At 36.2% G+C, this 22,900-nt stretch overlaps 1 protein-coding gene across 3 annotated transcripts; it reads left to right on the plus strand.

The window, feature by feature from the left end:
• The first annotated feature begins 9 nt into the window (after window positions 1–9).
• Window positions 10–7,918, plus strand: RBM7 (RNA binding motif protein 7). Of its 3 annotated transcripts, none has more exons than XM_033121611.1 (5): window positions 10–217; window positions 1,399–1,561; window positions 2,172–2,259; window positions 4,917–5,007; window positions 6,959–7,918. In XM_033121611.1, exons 2-5 carry the CDS (start codon window positions 1,501–1,503, stop codon window positions 7,313–7,315), a joined length of 597 nt encoding a protein of 198 aa, XP_032977502.1. In that variant the 5' UTR covers window positions 10–217; window positions 1,399–1,500; the 3' UTR covers window positions 7,316–7,918. The 3 variants fall into 3 exon arrangements, with proteins under 3 accessions (XP_032977502.1, XP_032977500.1, XP_032977501.1); XM_033121609.1 differs by having other exon boundaries at window positions 200–388; XM_033121610.1 differs by lacking the exon at window positions 10–217 and adding an exon at window positions 224–388 and having other exon boundaries at window positions 4,917–4,956.
• The last annotated feature ends 14,982 nt before the right edge of the window (window positions 7,919–22,900 follow it).

Below are 22,900 nucleotides of genomic sequence, written 5' to 3' on the forward strand. Positions count from 1 at the left end.
GACAAAGCAGGCCCTCCGCCGCTCCACAGATCAACTCAGCCGGTCTCGGACACCGGGACCAAAGCCACCGCAACCCATAACTACAGTCGCAGCCGGTCAAGAAGCCGCCTGTGAGCGTTCTCCTCAAGAGCATGCGCAGTGCGTCAGCGCACGTCGACGCCGACAGAGAGCGAGCGTGATTGACGTTTACGTCAGTGACGCCTGGGAGCGCGAGGACGTAAGTTTCAGAGAGTGCGCAGTAGGTGCGTTGGCGACGACCCTTAGGCCTTTTTAGGGAGGGGGCGACGCTGAGATGGGGGCGGCGGCAGCGGAAGCGGATCGCACTCTCTTTGTAGGCAACCTTGAAACTAAAGTGACCGAGGAGCTCCTTTTCGAGCTTTTCCACCAGGTAAGCGGCTGGGATCAGACTTTTCTTTTCGTTTTCCGCTCTCTTGGGGCTCGGCCCATCGCTCATCCCGGCTTTTTTCGCGCAAGCTTGGCTATCAGTCCGGGCACCCGACAGGTGGGCCGGTTGAGGCTGAAGGAACGCTTAGAAAGGCGTTCGCTGGGTGTCGCCTTATTTTTAAAAAACCTACTTAGTTCATTACAAAGTGAGGACTAAAGGTGGTGGAGGGATACTCAATGAAGCGTTCCCGAGATGAAGATTCAGGGGTCCTAAAGGGACATAATACATGTGGGTTCTTCCTTAAGCAGTGTTTTTGGTTTCTTTGTAAGTTAATTTAAAAATTTTAAAATTACAGTTAACATGCAGTGTCATTAGTTTCAGGTGTACAGCATAGTGATTAGACATTTAAATAGAGCAGTGTTTTTTTCTATTCTTCCTTCTTGCATCTTCCCCTTAGGATATTTTGTCTTTGATTTATCTGATTGATAAATTATATTTCAATTTCTTAGTATCTGTTTTCCAGTTTCTTATAAAATTGCAACGTTGAAATAGACTCAAATACTCCGTAGAAAAGCAGCACTGTGTTTCTGTATTAAAATGTGTTAGAAATTCTAAGTAGTCTGTACCCTCCAGTTCCATCCTTCCACAACTGATGTTTGATTAATCGATACAAAAGTGAATTTTTGGTTCAAGAAAACCACTTTTTCTTGTTTCTAACACACTTTAATTTCCATGGAGTGGGAAAGTGATGGATGTTGGTCATCTTGTTGAAGTCATAAAGTGCTGAGAAATGTAAATTCTGTGATTGTGTTTCTAGTTCCTTATGGACTCACTTCCCCAAATAAATTAATCTAATCTTCAGTTATATCTGAGTACCTTTGTTCTAGTTGAGGTGGAAATCTGTATTTATTTTTTAGAATTCCTGATTACATTTCTGTTCATTTTAAACCTTGTAAAATTCGAGTGTTTTCCTGAAATTGCCTTATTTAAATTGTAAACTTTTTTTTCTATAGGCTGGGCCAGTAATAAAAGTGAAAATTCCAAAAGATAAGGATGGTAAACCAAAACAGTTTGCATTTGTGAATTTCAAGCATGAAGTATCTGTTCCTTATGCAATGAATCTACTTAATGGAATCAAACTTTTTGGAAGGCCCATCAAAATTCAGTTTAGATCAGGTAACTATTCAGTGATATTTTGTTCAGGAAGAGGGATTATTTGCTGCTTTGTTTGTTTTTAACTTTATTATTCAGTTATAAAGAATCTGTTTTGGGCGAAAATACTTTTAGCTTTGTGAATAGTAAATAGTACCCCTGAAGATGGGTAACACTGACAGCATGGGTTTTGAAAGTTGTAATTTTAGAACTGAGTTTATATTGTTAGAAAGACTTGGGTTTGGATTCATGCTCTGAAAGGAGGAAGGATTATTTTCTGAAAATACTCTTCCTGGCTTCTTTGTAATTTACTTTTATAAATTTTGATTCTTGATCACGTGAGGATGAAATTTCCATGTATCCAGTCTTACAATTTAGTGTGAGGATCAGAATATTATGGCCAGAGTAGATATTTATACATTGGATATTACCTTATTCGGGACTGTTTGTTTTTGATATATCTGTTATTAAACACTTAGAATTTTCACTCTGATGAAACTGTAAAGCAGTCTACTAAAATTTGAGGTTTTCTCTTTTAGCCTATATGTACCTTTTTGGAGTGATTTAGGGTGGGGGAGACAATTTCAAATTAACTTTTCTATCAAGAAGAATTTTTCAAATGATTTCATTTTAGGAAGTAGCCATGCCTCACAGGATGTTAGTTTGTCATATCCCCAGCATCATGTTGGAAATTCAAGCCCCACCTCCACATCTCCTAGCAGGTAATATTTCTTACCTATTGTTAAAGTCATTTGTAAGGAATGTTTTTTAGGTAGTGATCTCAGAATGCATAATGAGTGATTGGTTTTCTTCTTTATGTTCCTACCTCTTTATTCTTCTATATTATTTGCTATGTTGAATTACAACTGACCTTAGCCAAAAGGCCTAGAAGTGATAGGTTGAATTGTAGTTACATATGCATCTATTCTAAGGGGACTATAGACCTACACATTATATATAGTACCCTTAAAATGGATACATATATAACTATGTTTATGTTCATTTGCAAAGGCATACCCACACCATATATATATATATAAACTGAAACAAAATTTCTGAAAGCATTCCTTACCCCCCTGATTACTTGCAGGAAACTCAATTTTCCCTATTAGTTTCTTTTAAAAATTCAAATTAGTTTTATGACCACTAATTGGTTGTTATCGGCAGCCTATTAGTAAGCAAGCTACTGGACTAAGAATTCTGTAGAGGTGGGTTCTAGGTCTGCCTCTACCAGTTGTAAAATCTTGAGCCTGGTCCTATCCTACCATTTGTAAGGGAAAAGAAGTTGAATTGAATGATCTCTAAAATCTGTTCCAGTCCCTGAGGGTTAGAAAAGAGACCATGTGAATATTTACTTAATCTTATTTAAGTAAATGAAATTGGGGAGGCTGACATTTTACCAGAGACAGTTTTTTCCCTGGTATATCCATAGAGCTATTTATCAATCATAAAAGGCTTCATTCAAGAAAGTTAAATACCTGTCATATGTCGGGTTTTTTTAACCAAGGTTTTGCATTTATGATCTCATTTATTCCTCACAGCAGTCTTATGAGGTAGGGAAGATTATTATCTCTTCTTTGTATATGAGGAATGGAGGTTAACATGCTCAAGTCGAACTGCTCCTAAGCAGTGGGCTGGGGTACAAACCCGGGCATTGTGATCAAGTCCAGTTTATGATATGCTTGCTGCCTAATGGAGCTTAAAGTCTAGATGACTACCTGTTTAATTACTACAGTAAGTTCTCTAAGGAAGGAGTAGAAAGTGCTTGGAGAAAGTTTTAACAAGGAGAGATGATATAAATGAATGAGGACCTGAAAGAGTACAATGTACCTACATCATAATGAATGAGAAATGGAGAGTAGTGGATGATATTGGTGAAGTAGAGGCTGGATGATACAATCTTTCTTATAGGCTATAATCTGGATTTTGGAATTTTACCCTGTAAAATTCCAAACTGTAGGAAGACATTGAAATGTTTTCAGTAGCGTAGTAATAGGAACAGGTTTGTATTTTAAAGAACTGGTTGCAGTGGGAGAATGGATTGGAAGGACGAGGGTGAAAATAGACCAGTTAGGAAGCTATTGGTAGTAAAGTATTGGTATTAGTATGTAGCAAGATAGCAAGGAAATTAATTGGGGTGAGGTTGCTGATTTGGATTAGGGTAGTGCCAAGAGCTGGAGAGAAATGGATGGATATGAAAAGATATTGGAAGGTGAAATTGTAATAAAGCAATAGTGTAAAAAAGGTTCCTGCTTAGGATCCTTTCTTACCAGCTGAAGTTAATGGTGTTTACAAACTTCTTAGTACAGTTAAAATTTGGAGCATCTCCATCCACTTTTATGGAACCTTCAAAGGTATCTTAGGTGGAGGAAAAAAAGCTTTTAAACCCCCACTTAGAATTTCTTGGGGAAAAAATATGCAAGTAAGTACTTTAGTTTTAATCAAAGTCTAGAGTGTACATTATTTTCATACTTTTGTTATAAGTAAAATTATAGTTTTTACCCCCTTCACATACAGATATGTCACTGATTTAAGAAAACTCAAAAAGATCTAAACTATAAGCAAATTAATTGGTAATTTGATTCCAAGGGCATATTTTAAAATAAAATTATAACACTTTCTAAGTGAGATTTTCTGTGCAGCAAGTTACCTCTTTCGGAACTGAGAAGTAAGGTGTAAGTTCTTAAAATTAATATTCTATTTATGTTGCAGACCCCTAATTCCTTACTCTTCAAAACCTGTTTTTTTTCCTGGCTCAGTGTATGTCTGCCTAGTTGCTCAAGCTAAAAATCTAGATTTTAGTTTTTATTTCTTTCCCTCATCTGTCATATGTAATTGATCAAATCCTTTTCATTTTAGTTCTCAATCTAGGCCTTTGCACTAGCCCAGGCATTGACAATTTTTTTTCCATAAAGGACCAGATAGTTAATATTCTACACATTGCAGGCCATAGAGTTTCTTTCTCTGCCATTGTAGCGCTACATAGATAATACAAAAACAAGAAAGCATGGTCATGTTCCACTAAAACTGTTTACAAGAACGATTTGTCCCACAGGTTATGGTTTGCTCACCTTTGCATTAGTCTTTCCCTCAGGTGGAATGTTCTTCTTCCAGGTAAACTTGATATTCAGCTCTCGCTTCAAATGTCTCTTTAGAAAGGCCATCCCTGACCAGCCACGCTAACGTGGAATCCTTTATCTCTCTCTTGCTCTTTGGACATTCAGTATATCACTTATGACCTTACTTAGCACCTCCATGAAAGCAGATAACCTTGTTTGTCTTGTTCTTTTCTACCTTTGAGAACTATGTCTTGCTTATTGGTATGTAGTAAATACTTGTTTAATGAATGATTATATGTTGGTTTTCTTATTTTTTGCAGGTATGAAAGGACTGTGGATAACATGACTCCATCAACACAAGTAATTCAGAGATCTTTCTCTTCTCCAGAAAATTTTCAGAGACAAGCAGTAGTAGGTTGATTTTTTTTCAACTTGAGTTGCTTAAAAAAAAAATTACACTTAGTTAAAATGTTCAGATAATTCTTTTTAATTTTTATTTATTTTTTATTATTGGGGAATATTGGGGAACAGTGTGTTTTTCCAGGATGTCAAGTCATTTTTTCAATCTAGTTTTGGGGGGTGCAGCTCAGCTCCAAATTAAGTTGTTGTTTTCAATCTGGTTGTAGAGGGCACAGCTCACTGGTCCATGTGGGACTTGAACTGGCAACCTTAGTGTTATGAGCACCATGCTCTAACCGCTGAACCAACCAGCTGCCCACCAGTGGCTCAGCTCCAATCTCAAACCTGTTATTTCTCACTGGCCTGTGTGGGAATGGAACCCGCGACCTTGGTGGTATGAGCACCAGGCTCTAACCACTGAGAAAATCGCCCACCAGTGGCTCAGCTTCAAGCTCAAGCCATTGTTTTCAATCTAGTTGTGGAGAGTGCAGTTCACTGGCCCATGTAGGAATCGAACTGGCAAGCTTGTTGTTAAGAGCTCACGCTTTAACCAACTGAGCCATCCGGCCGCCCCTCTTCAGATAATTCTTAAATTAACTTCTTAAATTTTGGTTAGACTTGAATGATCTTTGTAGATCTTTGTAGATTTTAGTTTTCACTGGCATGAAATATATATTTAAAGATTGAAGACAGATAGAAGAACTGCATTTAACATTTGTATTTTTCAACCATTGTTTGTGTGTGTGTGTGTGTGTGTGTGTTTCAAATATTGGAAATTCATTCTCTGATGTTCTTGGAACTTATGCTGAGTGACTTTTTAATCATATATTTTCCTTAATATTTAATACTTTAATATACTGGAGTCTTCTAGACTAGCTTCCTCTTTAATTTTCCATTTTTCTGTAATATCACCATAAGATTAAGCTTAAAATTTTAGGTATATTTTACTGTTTCATGTTTGTTTCCTTCCAGTTGTCAAGTCTTTCATTTTTTTTTTTTATATATATATATATTCATTTTATTTTCTTTGCCCAAATCACAATCTTGGCTTGTGGTTCCTAGGCTTTTGAATTTCATAGGTCTACAAAATAAAAGTATGAGTGGAATACAGTAAAGTTAAGAGCTATATAAAAGGATGGCAACTTTTACCTACATATTGTTTATTTATTTCATTTTACTATATGCCATTAAAGAAAATCATCATTGGCTAATATCTATCCACAGATAGAATTTGGGAACCACTATTCTAGTCAGTCACTACTTGTCTCCATTTTTTTCCTCACTGGTCCATCCCATACCCCACTTCAAAATTAATATTATAACTCTGTTTTGCTTCTTTTTCTGGCAATTTGAGTTTTCATTGTTTGCAAGATAAAGTCAGAGTTCTCGAGCCTGCTTATTAGGCACTTCAGTCATTTGATTCCAATAAAACTTCTTAGTCTTACCATCCATTCACTATGAGATCTATAACCTGTATCAGCCAGAATTTACTTGGTAGTCTATTAACCCATTCTGTGTTTCCCTGTTACTTTTGTTTGTGCAATTTCTTTTCCTTTGCATACTTCCCCCCCAAAAAAATATATTTTCCTTAGAATATTCCATTCATACTTTTAATACTCAGATCACATGCCACCTTCATGAAGCCTTTCCTAATTGTACTGAGCTCATGGCTGTTTCTATGTTCATCCCACAGTGATTCACATTATAGTCATTTTGTATGACTTCTTCCCTTCTAAATTGCATTCCTGAGGGCAAGGAGTACTTAAATGTACACCAATCTTGTAGGTGTACATTGGGATGAATGAAGCTATTGTACTACTTTTAGTTACGTTTAACTTAAGATTCCCCTAGGCAAGAGTGATTTTGCTTTTCCATCATTATCTGATTAACTGTGACCAAATATCTCTTGGCTTTGATATCTGTAAATATTTACAGTTAACATTTTCTCTTTCTCTTCCCTCAGATGAACAATGTTTTGAGACAGATGTCATATAGTGGGAAATACGGTTCTCCACATCTCGATCAGTCAGGATTTTCCCCATCAGTTCAGTCACATAATCATACTTTTAACCAGTCTTCGAGCTCTCAGTGGCGCCAAGATACACCTTCATCACAGCGTCAAGTCAGACAGAATTCTCATCCATACATAGCAGATAGACATTACAGCCGTGAACAGCGTTACACTGATCATGGGTCTGACCATCATTACAGAGGAAGAGATGATTTCTTCTATGAAGATAGGAATCACGATGGCTGGAGCCATGACTATGATAACAGAAGAGACAGTAGAGCTGGAAAATGGCACTCATCTCGACACTAACAAGTGTTCAAAGGACATTGTTTTTATAGGGTCATTCTAGGCCATTTTCGCTATCTTGGTCTGGAAATGTTTTGTTAAAACTGTACAGAGCAGCTTTACAAGTTGCTACATTTCTTTATAAAACTTTTAAAACCTATAGCTGTAGTCTAACACAGAAATGAGAAGAATTGTGGTTCTAGTTTTTACATTAATAACCTTTCACCTCAGGGTTTTATGAAGAGGAAAGGGTTTTATGCAAAAGAAGTGCCACAATTCCTAATTGTTTTAGACAATTGATGGAGGGATGCATTATGGACTGCATTGTAAAGCAAATATTTTCATTATCTGTTATCTTTTTTTGCAAGAACCTGCTTGTTAGTGAATCAGCTTTTGGTGTATGTAATGGAAAACATTCAAGTTAATGTAAGCCTGTACATGCTATTTCATTCTAAAATTTTAGAATTTCCTTATTAAATCATGTTTGATGTATGACTGAAGTCACTCAGGAAGTTAAATTTCTCTAAATGTATTTTTTAACATTAAAAAATACAGTGTTAATGTAAAACCCTCTTTTCAGGAACAGCAGAAATCTAAATGTACAGTCCAATAAAATGGTAAAATGTTTTACTGGAAGTATACTTATTTGGAAAACGTGTCACAAAGCCTTTAAGTGCTGCCTCTATCACTCAAACTTTAAAAATTTACCATTTTCAAAGTGCCCAGCGCATGTGTACAAGGGCACATTTTATTATGAGGATTGTACAGGTTGCTTTTTTTATCTGAACATTTGAAAGAGTTCAGTTTTAAACACTCGATTTAAACAGTTTTTTAAATCTTGTTTAACAAAACTTTTATGTGTGAAGATACTGTTTCCCTTTCATTGTAGAACTTGTTTATAAAAATTCATTCTTTGAAATATTTGGATCCTTTTTAATATTAACTACAGCATTTGTACTGTTACTTTTTAATATATTGAAAACAAAAAGGAGGGGATGTGTCTTTTATTTTTTTGATGTCACTATAGAGACGTTGTACACAAAAAGTTAGCACCATACTTTTATTCAGTGATTTCCTGCTGTTAAGAATGTCTGTTCTTTAGAGTATCTTGAAATACACCTTTTGTATATACTGAATTTAATATTTTAGAATCAGATTTTTGGTGACACATGGATTATAGTTCTAAGCATTGTAAACTAATTGACTCTCCCTGGTCTCTAGGAGTTTACATTCAGGTTTTCTCTGTTTATAAATGCATGTCATTTTTCTCTGTTTAGGTAAATGGAGGCATCCAACTACTCAACATAGAGCATAAAGATCAAAACTGTCTGTTTACTTAAGCAGTTTAATAATAAGGATTTGTTTCCAAATGAGCCTGTTACTTTCAGTTATCTGATATAAAAATTTATTCAGTAGCATTTGTAGATATTAACAAAAATTAATACTGCTTTATTGCCGCTTATCTGTGGTTCAAGTTCTTTCATATTTATTCACAGGTGATCCTGATTCAGAATATATTTTTTAATGGCTTTGGGGGCACCTCTTGTGAAGTTCCAATGAATCTCTTTCACTTCAGTCTAACCCAGTTGAAAGTAACCAAACTAAATGTACTGTGTAAAGGGGTAGAAGAAGACAGCATCAAAGAATTGAATATAGTTGGTGAGACAATTCACCTAGGTATTGTGAGCTACAGCAGTAGAATAGAGGAGACTGTGGGAGGGTAGTTTCTCCCAGACTGTGTTCCACGAAACACTCCTCTCATGTGGTGGTCTGCAAAGTAAGGTTCTGTAATCAAAGGTTTGGTAAACATTACGTATTAGCACTGTGACGTTCTCATGGAGAACGACAAAGAAGAGCACCGCAAAGCTGCTGACGAGTCCTACAGCAAAGAAAGCTGTTTATGCTTACCCTCGTATTTCCCAAACTTCTTTGACCCTTATTTTATTCTTTTATACACAACACATATTAAGATCCTCCCAAAGAAGCTTTGACTCCACCCTTCTCCATCCAATCAACCATAAACTTTCTATACCACTTCCTGATTATGTTGTTCAGGCCCGTGCTCCTTATGTCAACTGCCACCATCCTAGAGTGGGCAGTCCACAGGATTATGCCAACAGCACTCTAATGTTTAAGTACGGATTTATGTATTCCCATAGTACCCTGTATTTCTCTTGTCATAGCCTTTACATATTTTAATATTCTTTTTATTTGTAGCTCTAGGTAGCTCCATAAAGGCAGAGACCATATCTATTCACCCCTGGATTCACAGTATCCAGTGCCTGGCTTGCATGTATATCTATCTAGATACATAGATAGATAGATATGACTTGATAAATTTCTGGTGAAAATTTTTGGTGAATGAATGAACACTTAGCAAATAATTGAATTAAAAAAGGCTTCAACATAGAAAACTTTTTTAAAAATAGATTTTCTAACCCTGAGCCATTATTGCATCCTATTAAATCTATCACAATGTATTGTGCCTTTACTCTAGAATTCTATTTTTCAATTTTTTTTTTTTTTTTTTTGGTCTTAAATAACAGAAATTTATTTCTCACGGCTCTTGAGGCTGGGAAATCCAAATCAAGGTGCTGGCCAGCTCCCTGGTGAGGTATCTTTTGTGCAGATGCTTGCCACCTCACTGTGCCCTCACATGGTAGAGCTATTTTTCAAATTTTAAAGACGTTTTGGATCTGTATTCATGAGGTATTCTTTTTAATGTATCTTAGTTTGGTTTTGGAATTAGTGGTTCTAGTTTTGTAGAATGAGTTGATAAGCTTATCTTTTTTAATGTGCTGGAAAAAATTTGAATAATATATGGATTATCTGTTTCTTTAAGACTTGTTGAACTCATTTATAAAACTATCAGCGTCTTAGAAGTAACTCCTTGATTCCCATCTCAGTTTCCTTTATGGTTATTGATCTATTTGGGTTTTCTACTTTCTCAGGAGTCAAATTGGATAATTTATATCTTTCTAAAAAAATCAGCCATTTCCTCTGTCCAGATTGTTAAAGAGTTGTACGTAGTATTTATGATTTCTGTAAAACTAGTTTATCTCAAGTTACAGCTTTAGTTCCTGATACATCTTACCTTTCCTCCCACACCCTGATTTGCTAGAGGCTGTGCTGTTTATAAATATACGTTCATATATGTATAAGTCTGGCACTGCATTGTTTTTGTTGTCAAAACAGATTCTCTTTTAAGAAGATTTAAATAAATCTTAACATATTTTTCCGTTACCATTCCTGTAACTCTTCATTCCATTGTGTATATCCATTTATCTGGTATTCTGCTTGAAGAATTTCTTTTGATATTTTTTATAGTGCAGGCTTACTGGTGATGAATTATTTTAGCTTTCGTATGTCTGAAAAAGTTTTTCACCTTCATTTTTGAAATGTATTTTTTTGCTGGGTATAGAATTCTAAGTTGACAGGTTTTTTTCTTTCAGTACTATAAAAATGTGGTTCCACTGTCCTCTCACTTGCATTTTTTCCTACAAGAAATCTGTCATGTATATAATGTGCTATTTTTCTGTGGCTGGTTTTGTGCAATTTGATTATGATGTGCCTTAATCTAGGTTTCTTCATGTTTCTTTTACTGGTTCTTTGAGCTGCATGGACCTGTGGGTTTATCATTTTCATTGAATTTGGGAAATTTTGGCCATTCAAAAAAAATTTTTTTTTTGCCACTCTCCTCTTTGGAAACTCCAATTACACTTATACGAGGTTGCTTGATTTTTATCTCATAATTCATTGATGTGCTATTTATTTTTTAAATTATTTTTTCTCTGTTTAATTTTGGATAGTTTTATTGCTGTATCTTCAAGTCTACTAATCTTTTTTTCTGCAGTGTCTAATCAATTCCAATATAATCCTTATCTTAGATGTTGTAGTTTTTCTCTTTAGAAGTTTAACTTTGATCTCTCTTTTTTATTATTATTTCTTTTTCAGCTTTATTGTGGTACAGTTGACAAAAACCACTGCCCTTTGTACCTGATGTCCATTCTCTTGTTTCCTGTTTTGTCTGTTTTAGTTGTTTCAGGCAGGAGGGTAACTCTAATCTTGATACTTCTTGACTGTCACTGGAAGTTAATCCATGGTATTGATATGTAGTATAGTTACCATTCTTCATTTTAAATGGTCTATACTTTTAGGTCTGATTTTTCTCTCGAGTTATTTAGATTCTTTTTGTTTCTGAATGACTTTTTTCTTCATTCTTCAATTGGGACTTCTATTTTACAGACTTGTAGACAGAGAATGTGGCCTATGTGATAAAAACTTGTAGAGAGAGAAATCACATCACTAGTTGGATGATCACGGGATTTTTCTAGGTTGCCTGACAGCTAGCAGGGCTTAACCCAGGCCCAAGCACACCTCTCTAGGGGTTCCTGAGGGAATCTGGAACCACACCTATACTCCTTGGCTGACAATTCTGCCTGTGAGTTCTATCCTGTACTATGTATGCGTAATCCCTGCATGGTGTTTGCCCAGAGGTTTCTTTTCCCAACTTTTATAATGGTTCTATGGATGTTTGAAAAACACTTGTTTTCTCTGTTCCAATTCTGTCTTTACAGAATTCTCTCTTACCTAACTAGATTTGTAAATTAAAACAGAATGAGGAGTATGTAATTTAAAAAATAAAAAATATATGCATTTTATTTTACTACTTATAAATATACTTTTCATTTATCAGTCTTTTGATGCAGGGCCAAGGCCTTGTCCTTAAGTTTAGGTACACTACTTGGAGTTCAGTGGGTTTTCTTGTATAAATCACTACCAGACTACTTGCTTATGATTTGGGTTTCTTTATAGTGGAATGCAAATGTAGATAAACTTGTGAAGTATTCAAGTTTTTAGGATTTGTATCCAAATTTTTTTTACAGTTGTCTTGCTCACACTTAATCATCTGACAGTAAATTTTTATAGTAATTTATCCTTGCTCAACCTTTATGAGGTATTCGACTAGTTTTCTAGACTACTATTTTCATGTTCATATTTTATTGGTTCATATATTTAAATTAAGAATTTAGATTAATAAGAACTAGCTTCAGCAGGATTGGGACAACTTAACCGGCAAGACAAGAGCGGGTGAACATAAAACAGTGGCATACTAGTCTCCAGTCTTCAGCAGATCAAGGACATTGATATTTATTACAGAAAAAAGAAAAACCCAAAAAACAGAACATCAGTTAATCCAACAAATGTATGGAGTTAAAGAAGTTAAATGTGCTTCTGATATAATAGATAATGAATGTTATGTATTTCAAATCCTATATTTTTTTTTCTTGATCTCTTAATTTTGAAAGAGTAGGTTTTAATTTGTCATTTTCTTTGAGTACATCTCTTTTTTACTTTATACACCTTTTTGCTAGATGAAAAAAGTGACATTTCTTCACAATGTACTATGCCTCTCATCAATGTAAATATCCTTGACGCATTTTCATAAAGTTAACTTTGAATTCTATTTTGTTTTATATTACTATTGTCACATCTTTATTTTGTTAATATTTGCCTGCTATGTCTTTGTCCATTGGTTAATTTTTAATACTTGTATGACACTTGATATTAGGAGTGCCTCTTATATTCAGATATGTTTTGATTTTTTCCTGTTATATTCCTTGTGTGTGTATATGAGTATTTATAAGATTTATCACCTTCTCTTTATTCTTTTTCTTCCTCCTAATACAGCATTTCATAACCCTGGGTGCATACTATGCTCATGTAGAAGAAGCCTTTCAAAAAACAATGCCTAAACTTTACTCCAGAATCTCAGGGGAGGACAGTGGTATCAGTAATTTTTTAAAGATGTTTATTAAAATATAGCTAACATACAATATTAGTTTCAGGTGTACACCATAGTTATTCAACATTTATATACCTAAAGTAGTGATCACCATGATAAGTCCAGCCGCCATCTGATACTACCATGCTGTCACAATATTACTAACTATATTCCCTATGCTGTACATTACATCCCCCTGACTTATTTGTTTTATACTTGGAAATTTGAATCTCTTACTCCCTTTTGTATTTCACCCCACTTTTAATTTTTCAATTAAAGTTGACATTCAATATTATTTTATATTAATTTCAGGTGTAGTGGTTAGACATTTATATAATTTAAGAAGTGATCCCCCTGACAAGTCTAGTACCCACCTGGCACTATACATAGTTATTACCATATTATTGACTATATTCCTTATGCTGTACCCTACATTCCCATGACTACTGTGTAGCAACCAATTTGTACTTCTTAATCTCTTCCCCTTTTTCACCCACCTCCCTCAACCTCCCCTCCCATTTGGCAACCATCAAAATACTCTCTGTATCTATGAGTTCACTTGTGATTTGTTTATTTTGTTGTTTATATTCCACATATAAGTGAAATCACATAGCATCTGTGTTTCTATGGCTGACATATTTGGCTCAGCACAATATGCTCTAGGTCTACCCATGCCACCACAGATGGCAAGACCCATTCCCTTCCATGGCTGAGCGATATTCCAGTGTATATATGTACCATCTCCTCTTTATCCATTCATTCTTTGACAGACTCTCAGGCTGCTTCCACATCTTGGCCATTGTAAATAATCCTACAGTGAACATATGGATGCACAAGTTCTTTCAAAGTAGTGTTTTGAGTTTCTTCGGGTAAATACTCAGAAGTGGGATCACTGGGTCCTTCTTTGTCTATTATTATACCCTTTATTTTGAAGTCTATTTTGTCCGATATAAGTTTTGCTACTCCAGCTTTTTTTTCTTCATGAAATATCTTTTTCCATCCCTTTACCTTCAGTCTGTGTCTTTCGATCTGAAATGAGTCTCTTGTAGGCAGCATATGTAAGGGTCTTCTTTTCTTATCCATTCATTCACCCTATCTTTTGATTGGAGCATTTAATCCATTTACATTTAAAGTAGTTGTTGATCGATACGTAGTTATTGCCATTTTATTATTCATATTTTTGATCATTTTGTTTGTTTTAAAGAAGTCCTAAGATTACTTGTAATACTGTATTGGTGGTGATGAACTCCTTTAGCTGTTTCTTATCTGGGAAGCTCTTTATCTCTCCTTTCATTCTAAATGATAACTTTACTAGGGAGGCTAATCTTTGTTTGTTGTAGGTTCTTGCTTTTCATCATGTTAAATATTTTGTGCCAATCCCTTCTGGCCTGCAAAGTTTCTGTTGAGAAATCAGCTGACAGTCTTACGGGAGCTCCCTTGTAGGTAACTAACTGCTTTTGCTGCTTTTAAGATTCTTTGTCTTTAACCTTTGGCATTTTAATTAGGATGTGTCTTGTGGTGGGCCTGTTTGGGTTCATCTTGTTTGTGCTTCATGGGCTTGAATATCCATTGTCTTCCTCAGGTAAGGGAAGTTTTCCATCATTATTTCAAATAGGTTTTCAATTTCTTGCTCTCTTCTCTGGTACCCCTGTGATGCGAATATTGGTATGCAGAGGCCCTTAAACTATTTTGGGGAGATTCTTTTTTCTTTTTGCTGTCTGATTGGGTGTTTTCTGCTACATTATCTTCTAAATCACTCATTTAATCCTCTGCTTCATCTAATCTACTGTTGATTCCCTCATGTAGTCTTTATTTCAGTTATTGTGTTCTGTTTTTCTGACCTTTTCTGTTTTCTATCTCCATTTTTATGTTTTCTATCTTTTTGTTAAACTTCTCACTGAGATCATGGAGCATCCTGTTAAACAGTGTTTTGAACTCTGGTAAATTGCTTGTCTCCATTTGTTTAGTTCTTTTTCTGGAGCTTTGTTCTTGTTCATTTGTGACATGTTTGTCTCCCCATTTTGGCTGCGCTCCTGTGTTTGTTTCTATGTATTAGATAGGGCTGCTATATTTCCTGATCTTATGTCATAGGTGTCCTGTGGGACCCAGCCACACAGTCTCCCTGGTCACCAGAGCCGAGTGCTCCAGGTGTGTCAATTGTGTGGGTTGTGTGTGCTCTCCTGTTGTTGTTGAGCCTTGGTTGCTGTTTACACACCAGTGGGAGGTACTGACCCTTGGGCTCCTTGATCGTGAGGACTGGCTGTGACTAGAGTGGAGGAGTTGTGGTGCAAAGGCTGACCCTACAGAGCAGGATTTGCTTTAGCAGGGTTTGGTGCCTTTCCATTCTGTCCTTTGGGTGTGTGATACTTGGAGGCAGCTGAGTGATGCTCTAGCTCCTTCCAAAAGTGGCCACTGGGCATGCCAGCCCCTGGGCATCCTGGGAGGGGATCCGCTGTAGGTCATGTTCAGCCACAGCCTGTGCCCTGCCCCGGACCACCTTTCATGAACCACAAGAGCAATCCACAAATGGCTACGACTCGGGGCTTGGAGGTGCCTCGAGAGGACAAGTTGCAAACTGCCAGACTTGGGGCTGTGCAGCAAGAGGTACAGGATATGCCATAGCCAGATACTTCTTGTTTGGGTTTTGTGAACCTTTGAGAGATTTTAGGAAAGCCCATAGCATGAGCCAAGACAGGCCATGTGTATTGAAAAGCCACTGGAAGTGGCTTGGGAGTGCTGAAAAGTTGGGTGTGGCGGGGTCCCGGAATCACCAGGGTGGGGCCAAAGAAAGGTGTTAGCAGGGTTGATGGAGACTCAGATGTGGCAGGGGACTGTGTCTGTATGCCGGGAGGAGGGAGAGCTTAATAAAGAAACAATACATTCTGTCAGCACTTCTGTCTGGGAGAAAGCTGCCCTTCCAGCTCTCACCCTGAGGCCAGACAACTCAGTTACCCCCCATATGTCCCTACAGCCTTTGGAGCTTCTGCTCCACTGCTGGAGCTCAGAGCTAATGAATTTGTCAGTGAGTAAGTCCACTTGTGGACCTACAGAGGAGTGCCTGGGACTCCAGCCACCCTCCATCTCCTTCAGCCACAATCTCCACTGGTTTTCACAGCCAGAAGTTCTGGGGACTTCTCTCCCTGGCATTGACAGCCTGGGCTCGGAAGCTTGGTGTGGGGCTCAGACCCCTTGCTCTTCCAGGAGAACCTCTGCAGCCGAGATATCCCTCCTGATTTTTAATGGCCACACACAGGTGTGGGACCAACCCGTTTTAAATCTCTATCCTCCTACCAGTCTTGATGTGGCTTCTTCTGCATATCCTTAGTTACAGGACTTTTGTTCACCTAGTCTTCAGGTGGTTCTCAATGATGATTGTTCTGTAGTTTACTTGTAATTTTGATGTGGTCCTGAGAGGAGTTAAACACAGCATTTACCTATTTTACCATCTTGACTGGAAATCAGTATCAGTATTTTTAAAAGGATTCTAATATGAATCCTGGATTGAAAACCCTTGTGTCATAATATTTCTATTCCTGTAGTGCTTTCCCTTAAATATTCAACAATTACATTTAAATTTATAATTTTTGACCAAGGGATAGATTGCAACAGTTATAGTCGTTAAGGTAAAATCAGAGAGGCAGAAGTAAGAGTGATAGAGAATAAGGGACTTACAGGGATTCAGCCTTATGCAATTGTGAACAATCCGTTGCCCTGAATCTAGTGTTGGGCTTGAAGTCATTATAAGTTTGCCAGACCAGCAGCTGGGGAGGAAAGCCGAACAAAAACAGGGTCAGGAACAACCTGGAAACTGCTAGAAAAAAATTGAGCCTGCATCTGTCTCTCATTGCTCCACCTTAGATAACTTCAATGATCTGAAACCTGCAAGTGTACCTGGCACTCTTGGTTATAGAACTGCAAATGTCTTTAGCCCAGGACGCAGAGAAGTTGGAGAAAATGTCACAGGAGCTGGAGGAGCTGTAGTTTGGGTCCTGCCCCACACCAACAAGGTGAGCCAGGAGATCAGCAATAATGTGCATCAGATACCACAGTGCTTGGCATCCTCCACCAATCTTCCAGAATGTAAAAAATATGGCTGCTGCTTCCTTTGTGTTTTCCAAATCTCAGGCAAATTTCTCTTGTGGTCAAGTGCACTGCAATTCTGACATTAACTACCTGGAGTTAGGCCAGACGTCACAGGTTAAGGGCTTAGTGCTCCATAAAACTGCCCTCACTTCAGGCACCAGCAGCAAACTCGTGGATTGCCAGGTCACGTATACTTTTGACCAATTGGTTAGAAATTTTGGGGTTCCCACCATGCCTCAGTTTTAATAATTTACTAAAATGACTCACAGAACTCAGGAAACAGTTATGTTTATGGTTATTATGGCAAAGGAATACAAAACAAAACCAGACAAAAGAGGAGAGAAATAGGGAAGGATCTGGGATGGTCTCAAATGGGGTGCTTCCATGTCCTCTCCCTGTGGAGTCAGGATACATCATCCTCCTGGTACACCAATGTGTATTACTAGCCAGGAGGCTTATCCAAGCTCCATGTCCAGAGTTTTTTTGGAGTTTCATTACACAGACATGATTGCTTGAATCCTTGGCCATGTGACTGAACTTAGTCTCTAGCTCCTTCCCCTTCCAGGAGGTTGGACTGCTGTCATGTAGCCCAAAGCCCTGATCCTCTAGTCACATGGTTGATCTTTTTAATATGGCAGCCCCCATCCTGAAAGTAGGGGCCAATCATGAATAACACAGACACCCCTATCACATGAGAAATTACAAGAACTTAGAGGTTCCCTCTCAGGAACGAGGAACAAGGGCCAGTCAAATTCTCTACTATACAACAATCACTCTAAATGGGAGCTAGTGTGGCTGGTTAGCTCAGCTGGTTAGAGAATGGTGCTAATAACACCAAGGTTGCCGGTTTGATCCCCTCATGGGACACTGTGAGCTGCGCCCTCCTTGAAAATAAATAAATAAATTGGTACTAGACATGGAAGAGAATTCTGGGAACCACAGTTTCGCCTTAGCTAAGGTGACACAGTACGAACAACCACAGTATAATACCTGACTTCCCTGCACTCTACCAGGAAAATACCTTTAGCATACTTTTACTTTCCTTGCTGCTCCTCTCCCACCACAAGCATACAGATCACTTCTGGTGCTTTATCACAATCACTTGGATTTTAGTTTCAGATTGCCATTAATATATTAAAATATTACCCCTTCTCTTTCTAAGGAAATATTTCTTAATTCCTTAGTTATTTATTATACTATATCATAACTTTTTATAAATAAAATTATTACATTATATTTTATAATTAATTAGTTTTTAAATTTCTCAGTTCTAAGGAAAAAGATTATTTGAGAAATTTAAAATAATACATATAATATTTGGTTTGGGTCTTGATATATTAAAATGTAGCAGGATTAGAAAGCACAATCGGTAACCATAAGATTGCCTCAGTGATACGAAAATCAGTTTGGGGAATATAATCAATAATGTTGTAAAGATTTTGTAGGGTATCTGATGGACACGTGTCTTATTAGAGAGACCACTGCAGGGATGGTGTAGATGCCTGATAATTGCACTGTACACCTGAAGCTGAAGTTGAATAATAATGAATGTCAACTATAATTTAATACACATATATAGTCACAAGAAGTGGAATACAGCATAAGGAATAGAGACAGTGGAAATGTAATGGCTGTATGCAATGTAGTAGATTGGGGGAGGAGGGTTACCACTTTGTGAGGGGTATAAATGATAAATGTCTAACTATTACATTGTTTTGTACACCTGAAACTAATAAAAAAATAAAAGTAAAAGTAAAATAAAATGTAGATGAAAATAGCTTTTTTCCAATAGTTAGCATTTATTGAGTGTTTACTATGTGCTAAGGATTGTGTTAAGGTACTTATGACTGTTTTACAAAAGATAAAGATGACACTTACAGAATTTAGTTAACTTCCCCAAGATTATACAATGCTAGAAACTTGATTCATATCCAGTCAATCTGATTCCAGAGATCAAGCTCTTAACTATTATGCTTATTTTATTAGGTTGGTGCAAAAGTAATTGTGGTTTAAAAGGTTAAAAATAATCGCAAAAACTGCAATTACTTTTGCACCAACTAAATAATTATGTGTGATAGCACCAAAGGTAGACCAAGTTGCTTTAATGGCCTGATGTTTGGAATCTTTGTGTTAAAAAATAAGAAGTTATTTATTTTTATAATTATAGTATTTTTTTCCCTCTGTAAATGATAATACAAAAGATGCCAGGGGTATAACTGCTTCTGCCACAATTGCAGTTGTAGATAGTTTTTATTCCCAATAAATGATAAACTAAATTGGATAGAATTTTTATTATATTTATCTTAACATTGTTTTTTGAAATACAAAGATCTATTGGTTCACCATTTAAAAATGTGTTTATTAGTGTTGCTTTTAAATTTTTTTATTTCTTAGAATAGGTAATAGATTTGCATGGTTCAAAACTAAAACTATATAATTATTTTCTGTATAATGATGTTTTGGTCAATGATGGACCAAATAAATATTTGATGGTGGTCCCATGAGATTATAATAGAGCTGAACAGTTCCTGTCACCTAATGGCTCTATGGTCCTACTTCCTTCAAAGCACAAAGCATTACTCAAGTATTTACGCTCATGTAAACAAACCTACTGCATGGCCCATCATATAAAAATATAACACATACAATTATGTGCAATACAGAATACTTCATAATGATAACACACAACTATTTTACTGGCTTTTGTATACTTTTTATGGTTACTTTGGAGAGTATACTCTTTCTAGTTATAAAGAAGTTTTCTATAAAACAAGCTGTATTACTGTAATGTCTTAGGCCTTCACATTCACTCACCACTGACTTACTGATTCACCGAGAGCAACTCCCAGTTCTGCAAACTCTACCTGGTAAGTGCCCCATACAGGTATATCGTTTTTTATCTTTTACACTGTATTTTCACTCTACCTTATCTATGTTTAGATATGTTTAAATACACAAATACTCACCATTGTGTTACAATTGCCTACAGTATTCAGTATAGTATCGTGCTGTACAGGTTTGTTGTCTTGGAGCAATGGGCTGTACCATATAGCCTAAGTATGGAGTAGGCCATACTATCTAGGTTTGTGTAAATGCATCCTATGATGTTTGCATAACAACAAAATCCCTAAACAATGCATTTCTCAGAATGTATTTAAGTCATTAAGCGACACATGACTGTATTAGAAGGCATATGTTGAGAATTCTTGCACCCACTCCTGTCCCTTTCATTTCTTTCAATACCAGATCCCAATAAGTAAACGTTTTATTAGTTTAAGGGTCCTTCAGTCATTTTTTAATGCAAATATATTTTCATTTTCTCTCTCTTCTTTCATATGTTACTTTTCGCACTTAAATATAACCTGGAGATCTTGATCTGTGATTATTTGAATACAATTTGTATGTATCTGGTGAAGAACATCCTTTAGTAAGTTGCAGAATTATTATCATTTTATGTGCCTTATTACCTTTCTTTATTTCATCATCAGTGTATATTCCAATTACTTTTTAAAACAAATAATAAGTATGATGTTTCTCAATACATTAATATTTATTTGTCTAAGAAACAAGAGGCTGGCTCAGTTCCTGTTATTGAAGGTAAAAATGAACGTATCCCATTTGTTCCAGTTATCTATTGCTGTTTAACAAAGCACCTCAAAAGTCAGTGGCTAAAAAAACAATCATTTGGCTAGCACTCAACAGAGATGGTTCTTCTTTGCTTCACTTAGCATTTGAGGTGACTCAAACAGGGGCGGGAACATTCGCTTTGAAGATGGCTTACTCATACAGCTGTCAAGTTGGTGTTGGCTATTGGCTGGGAGCTCAGCCAGGGCTGTGAGCTGGGTGCTTTGGTTCCTTTGCGTGTGGGCTGCTTGGGCTTCCTTTCAGGATGGTGGATTCCAAGAGTAAGCATACCAGACAGCAAGGTGAAAATACATGGCAATTTATAATCTAGATTGAGAAATGAGTTCTGCTATGCTCTATAGGTCATAATAGTCACAATGGTCCACTCATGTTCAAAGAGAGGGTGCATAGAACCCACTGACCATTGAGAAAAGTTTCAAGGTCATATCATAAGAGAAGAGGAGCTAGTTTTCCTACCGTCTTTTTAAAATTCAGTCTGCCACATCATTGTTTCAGGATTTAAATTCTGCAAACAATAACACTGAAAACAACTACTGTTGTTTTCTTCTAGCAATTTTATTTTTAATTTTTCCCATTTAAATGCTTAATCCATTTAGATTTTATTTTGGTGTAAATTGTAAAATCAGGATCCAATTTAATTTTTTTCCAGATAGCCACCTAGTAGCTAACAATATTTATTCTTAATCCATCTTTCCCCCACTTATATGAAATGGTAGCATTACCATATTTTGAATTCCCCCATTGTATTAGGTCTATTTCTGGACTTTAAGTGTCTGGCTCTTCCTGCCTCAGAACCTAATTATTACAGGACTAATGTCTCCCATACCTACCCATCACTCTTCTTTTTCAGATTTTGCTTGCTAATTCTTTCATGCTTATTTTTCTGTGAACTTTACAATCAGCCTGTCTAGTTTTAAACCAGCCTATTGGTATTTCCATCAAAATAGTAATTATTGGTATTTAAGTGACTTTTATTGTCATGAGATGAGGTATTTTTTCTTCTTTGTATCAGCCAATTATATTTCTTCATTAATTGTCTTTTCATATCCTTTGCCCATTTTCCTATTAGGGTTTTGATTCTCCTTACTGATATATGAAAACTTTTTGTATTTAAGAATACCAAAGCTTTGTCTGAAACGTTTCTTGTAAATGTTTTGTCCAATTAGTTAATTTTGTTTCTGATGTCTTTTTAAGTCTTGAAATAAAGAGTAAATGTGTGTGTGTGTGTGTGTGTGTGTGTGTGTGTGTGTCTGTGCATGCACCCGCATGGGTAGGGGGAGTGAAAGCTAACCATCTTTTCTTGTGTGGTTTCTTACCCAATTTTGAGATTTGTACATCCTTCCTGTACCCCAAAGTAAATGAAACAGTTATATTTTTTCAGTATTTTAAAATGGCTATTTTAATATTTAACTGTTTAAACCATTCAAAATTTATTTTAGTATAGTATGAAGTTTTGATTGAACCAGTTTTTTTGTAGTCAATTTCTCCGACACTATTTTAAAAATCCCTTTATTTAACTAGTTTTTTAGAATTCAAAATATGATCAGGAAACACAATTTTTCAAGTTTGAAAACAAAATCCAGTTATGATTTTGACTATGATTGTGTGAAGCCTGTAAATTAATACAGGAAGAACTGGCATTCTATGGCCTGAGCGTGAAATGACTGTGCTGGAGTATAAGTACATCAAGTCACAGATTTAATGTCCTCTAGTTTATATTTTAAGAAGGTGGGCTTTCCCCAAATTTGAAGATCTGTGAGTTTTAAATTAAAATTTATAATTCCTATTAATAAGGAAATAATTCTATTGTGGTAAAATACATAACAAAATTTGCCATTTTAAAGGGTGTAGTTCAGTGACATTTATTACATTCATAATGGTGTGCAACCATCATCCTATATATTTCCAAAATTTTCTCAGTACCCCAAATAAACTGTACGCATTAAGCAACAGTATCCCATTTCCCTTTCCTCTCCCCCTTTCCCTGTCCCTGGTAACCTCTAATCTACTTTCTGTCTCTATAAATTTGCCTGTTCTAGATATTTCATATACACGATATCATGTAATATTTGTCTTTTTATGTATGGCTTATTTCA

The sequence above is a fragment of the Rhinolophus ferrumequinum genome, chromosome 11, assembly GCF_004115265.2.
Source record: "Rhinolophus ferrumequinum isolate MPI-CBG mRhiFer1 chromosome 11, mRhiFer1_v1.p, whole genome shotgun sequence".
NCBI lineage: Eukaryota > Metazoa > Chordata > Mammalia > Chiroptera > Rhinolophidae > Rhinolophus > Rhinolophus ferrumequinum.

What these genes read in the sequence shown, in the direction of transcription:
- RBM7 (XM_033121609.1), top strand. Translation starts at nt 293, where the DNA reads ATGGGGGCGGCGGCAGCGGAAGCGGATCGCACTCTCTTTGTAGGCAAC. An exon ending in ACCTCCACATCTCCTAGCAG is followed by an intron (nt 2,260 to 4,916) that starts GTAATATTTCTT and finishes TATTTTTTGCAG; the next exon opens with GTATGAAAGGACTGTGGATA. An exon ending in ATTTTCAGAGACAAGCAGTA is followed by an intron (nt 5,008 to 6,958) that starts GTAGGTTGATTT and finishes CTCTTCCCTCAG; the next exon opens with ATGAACAATGTTTTGAGACA.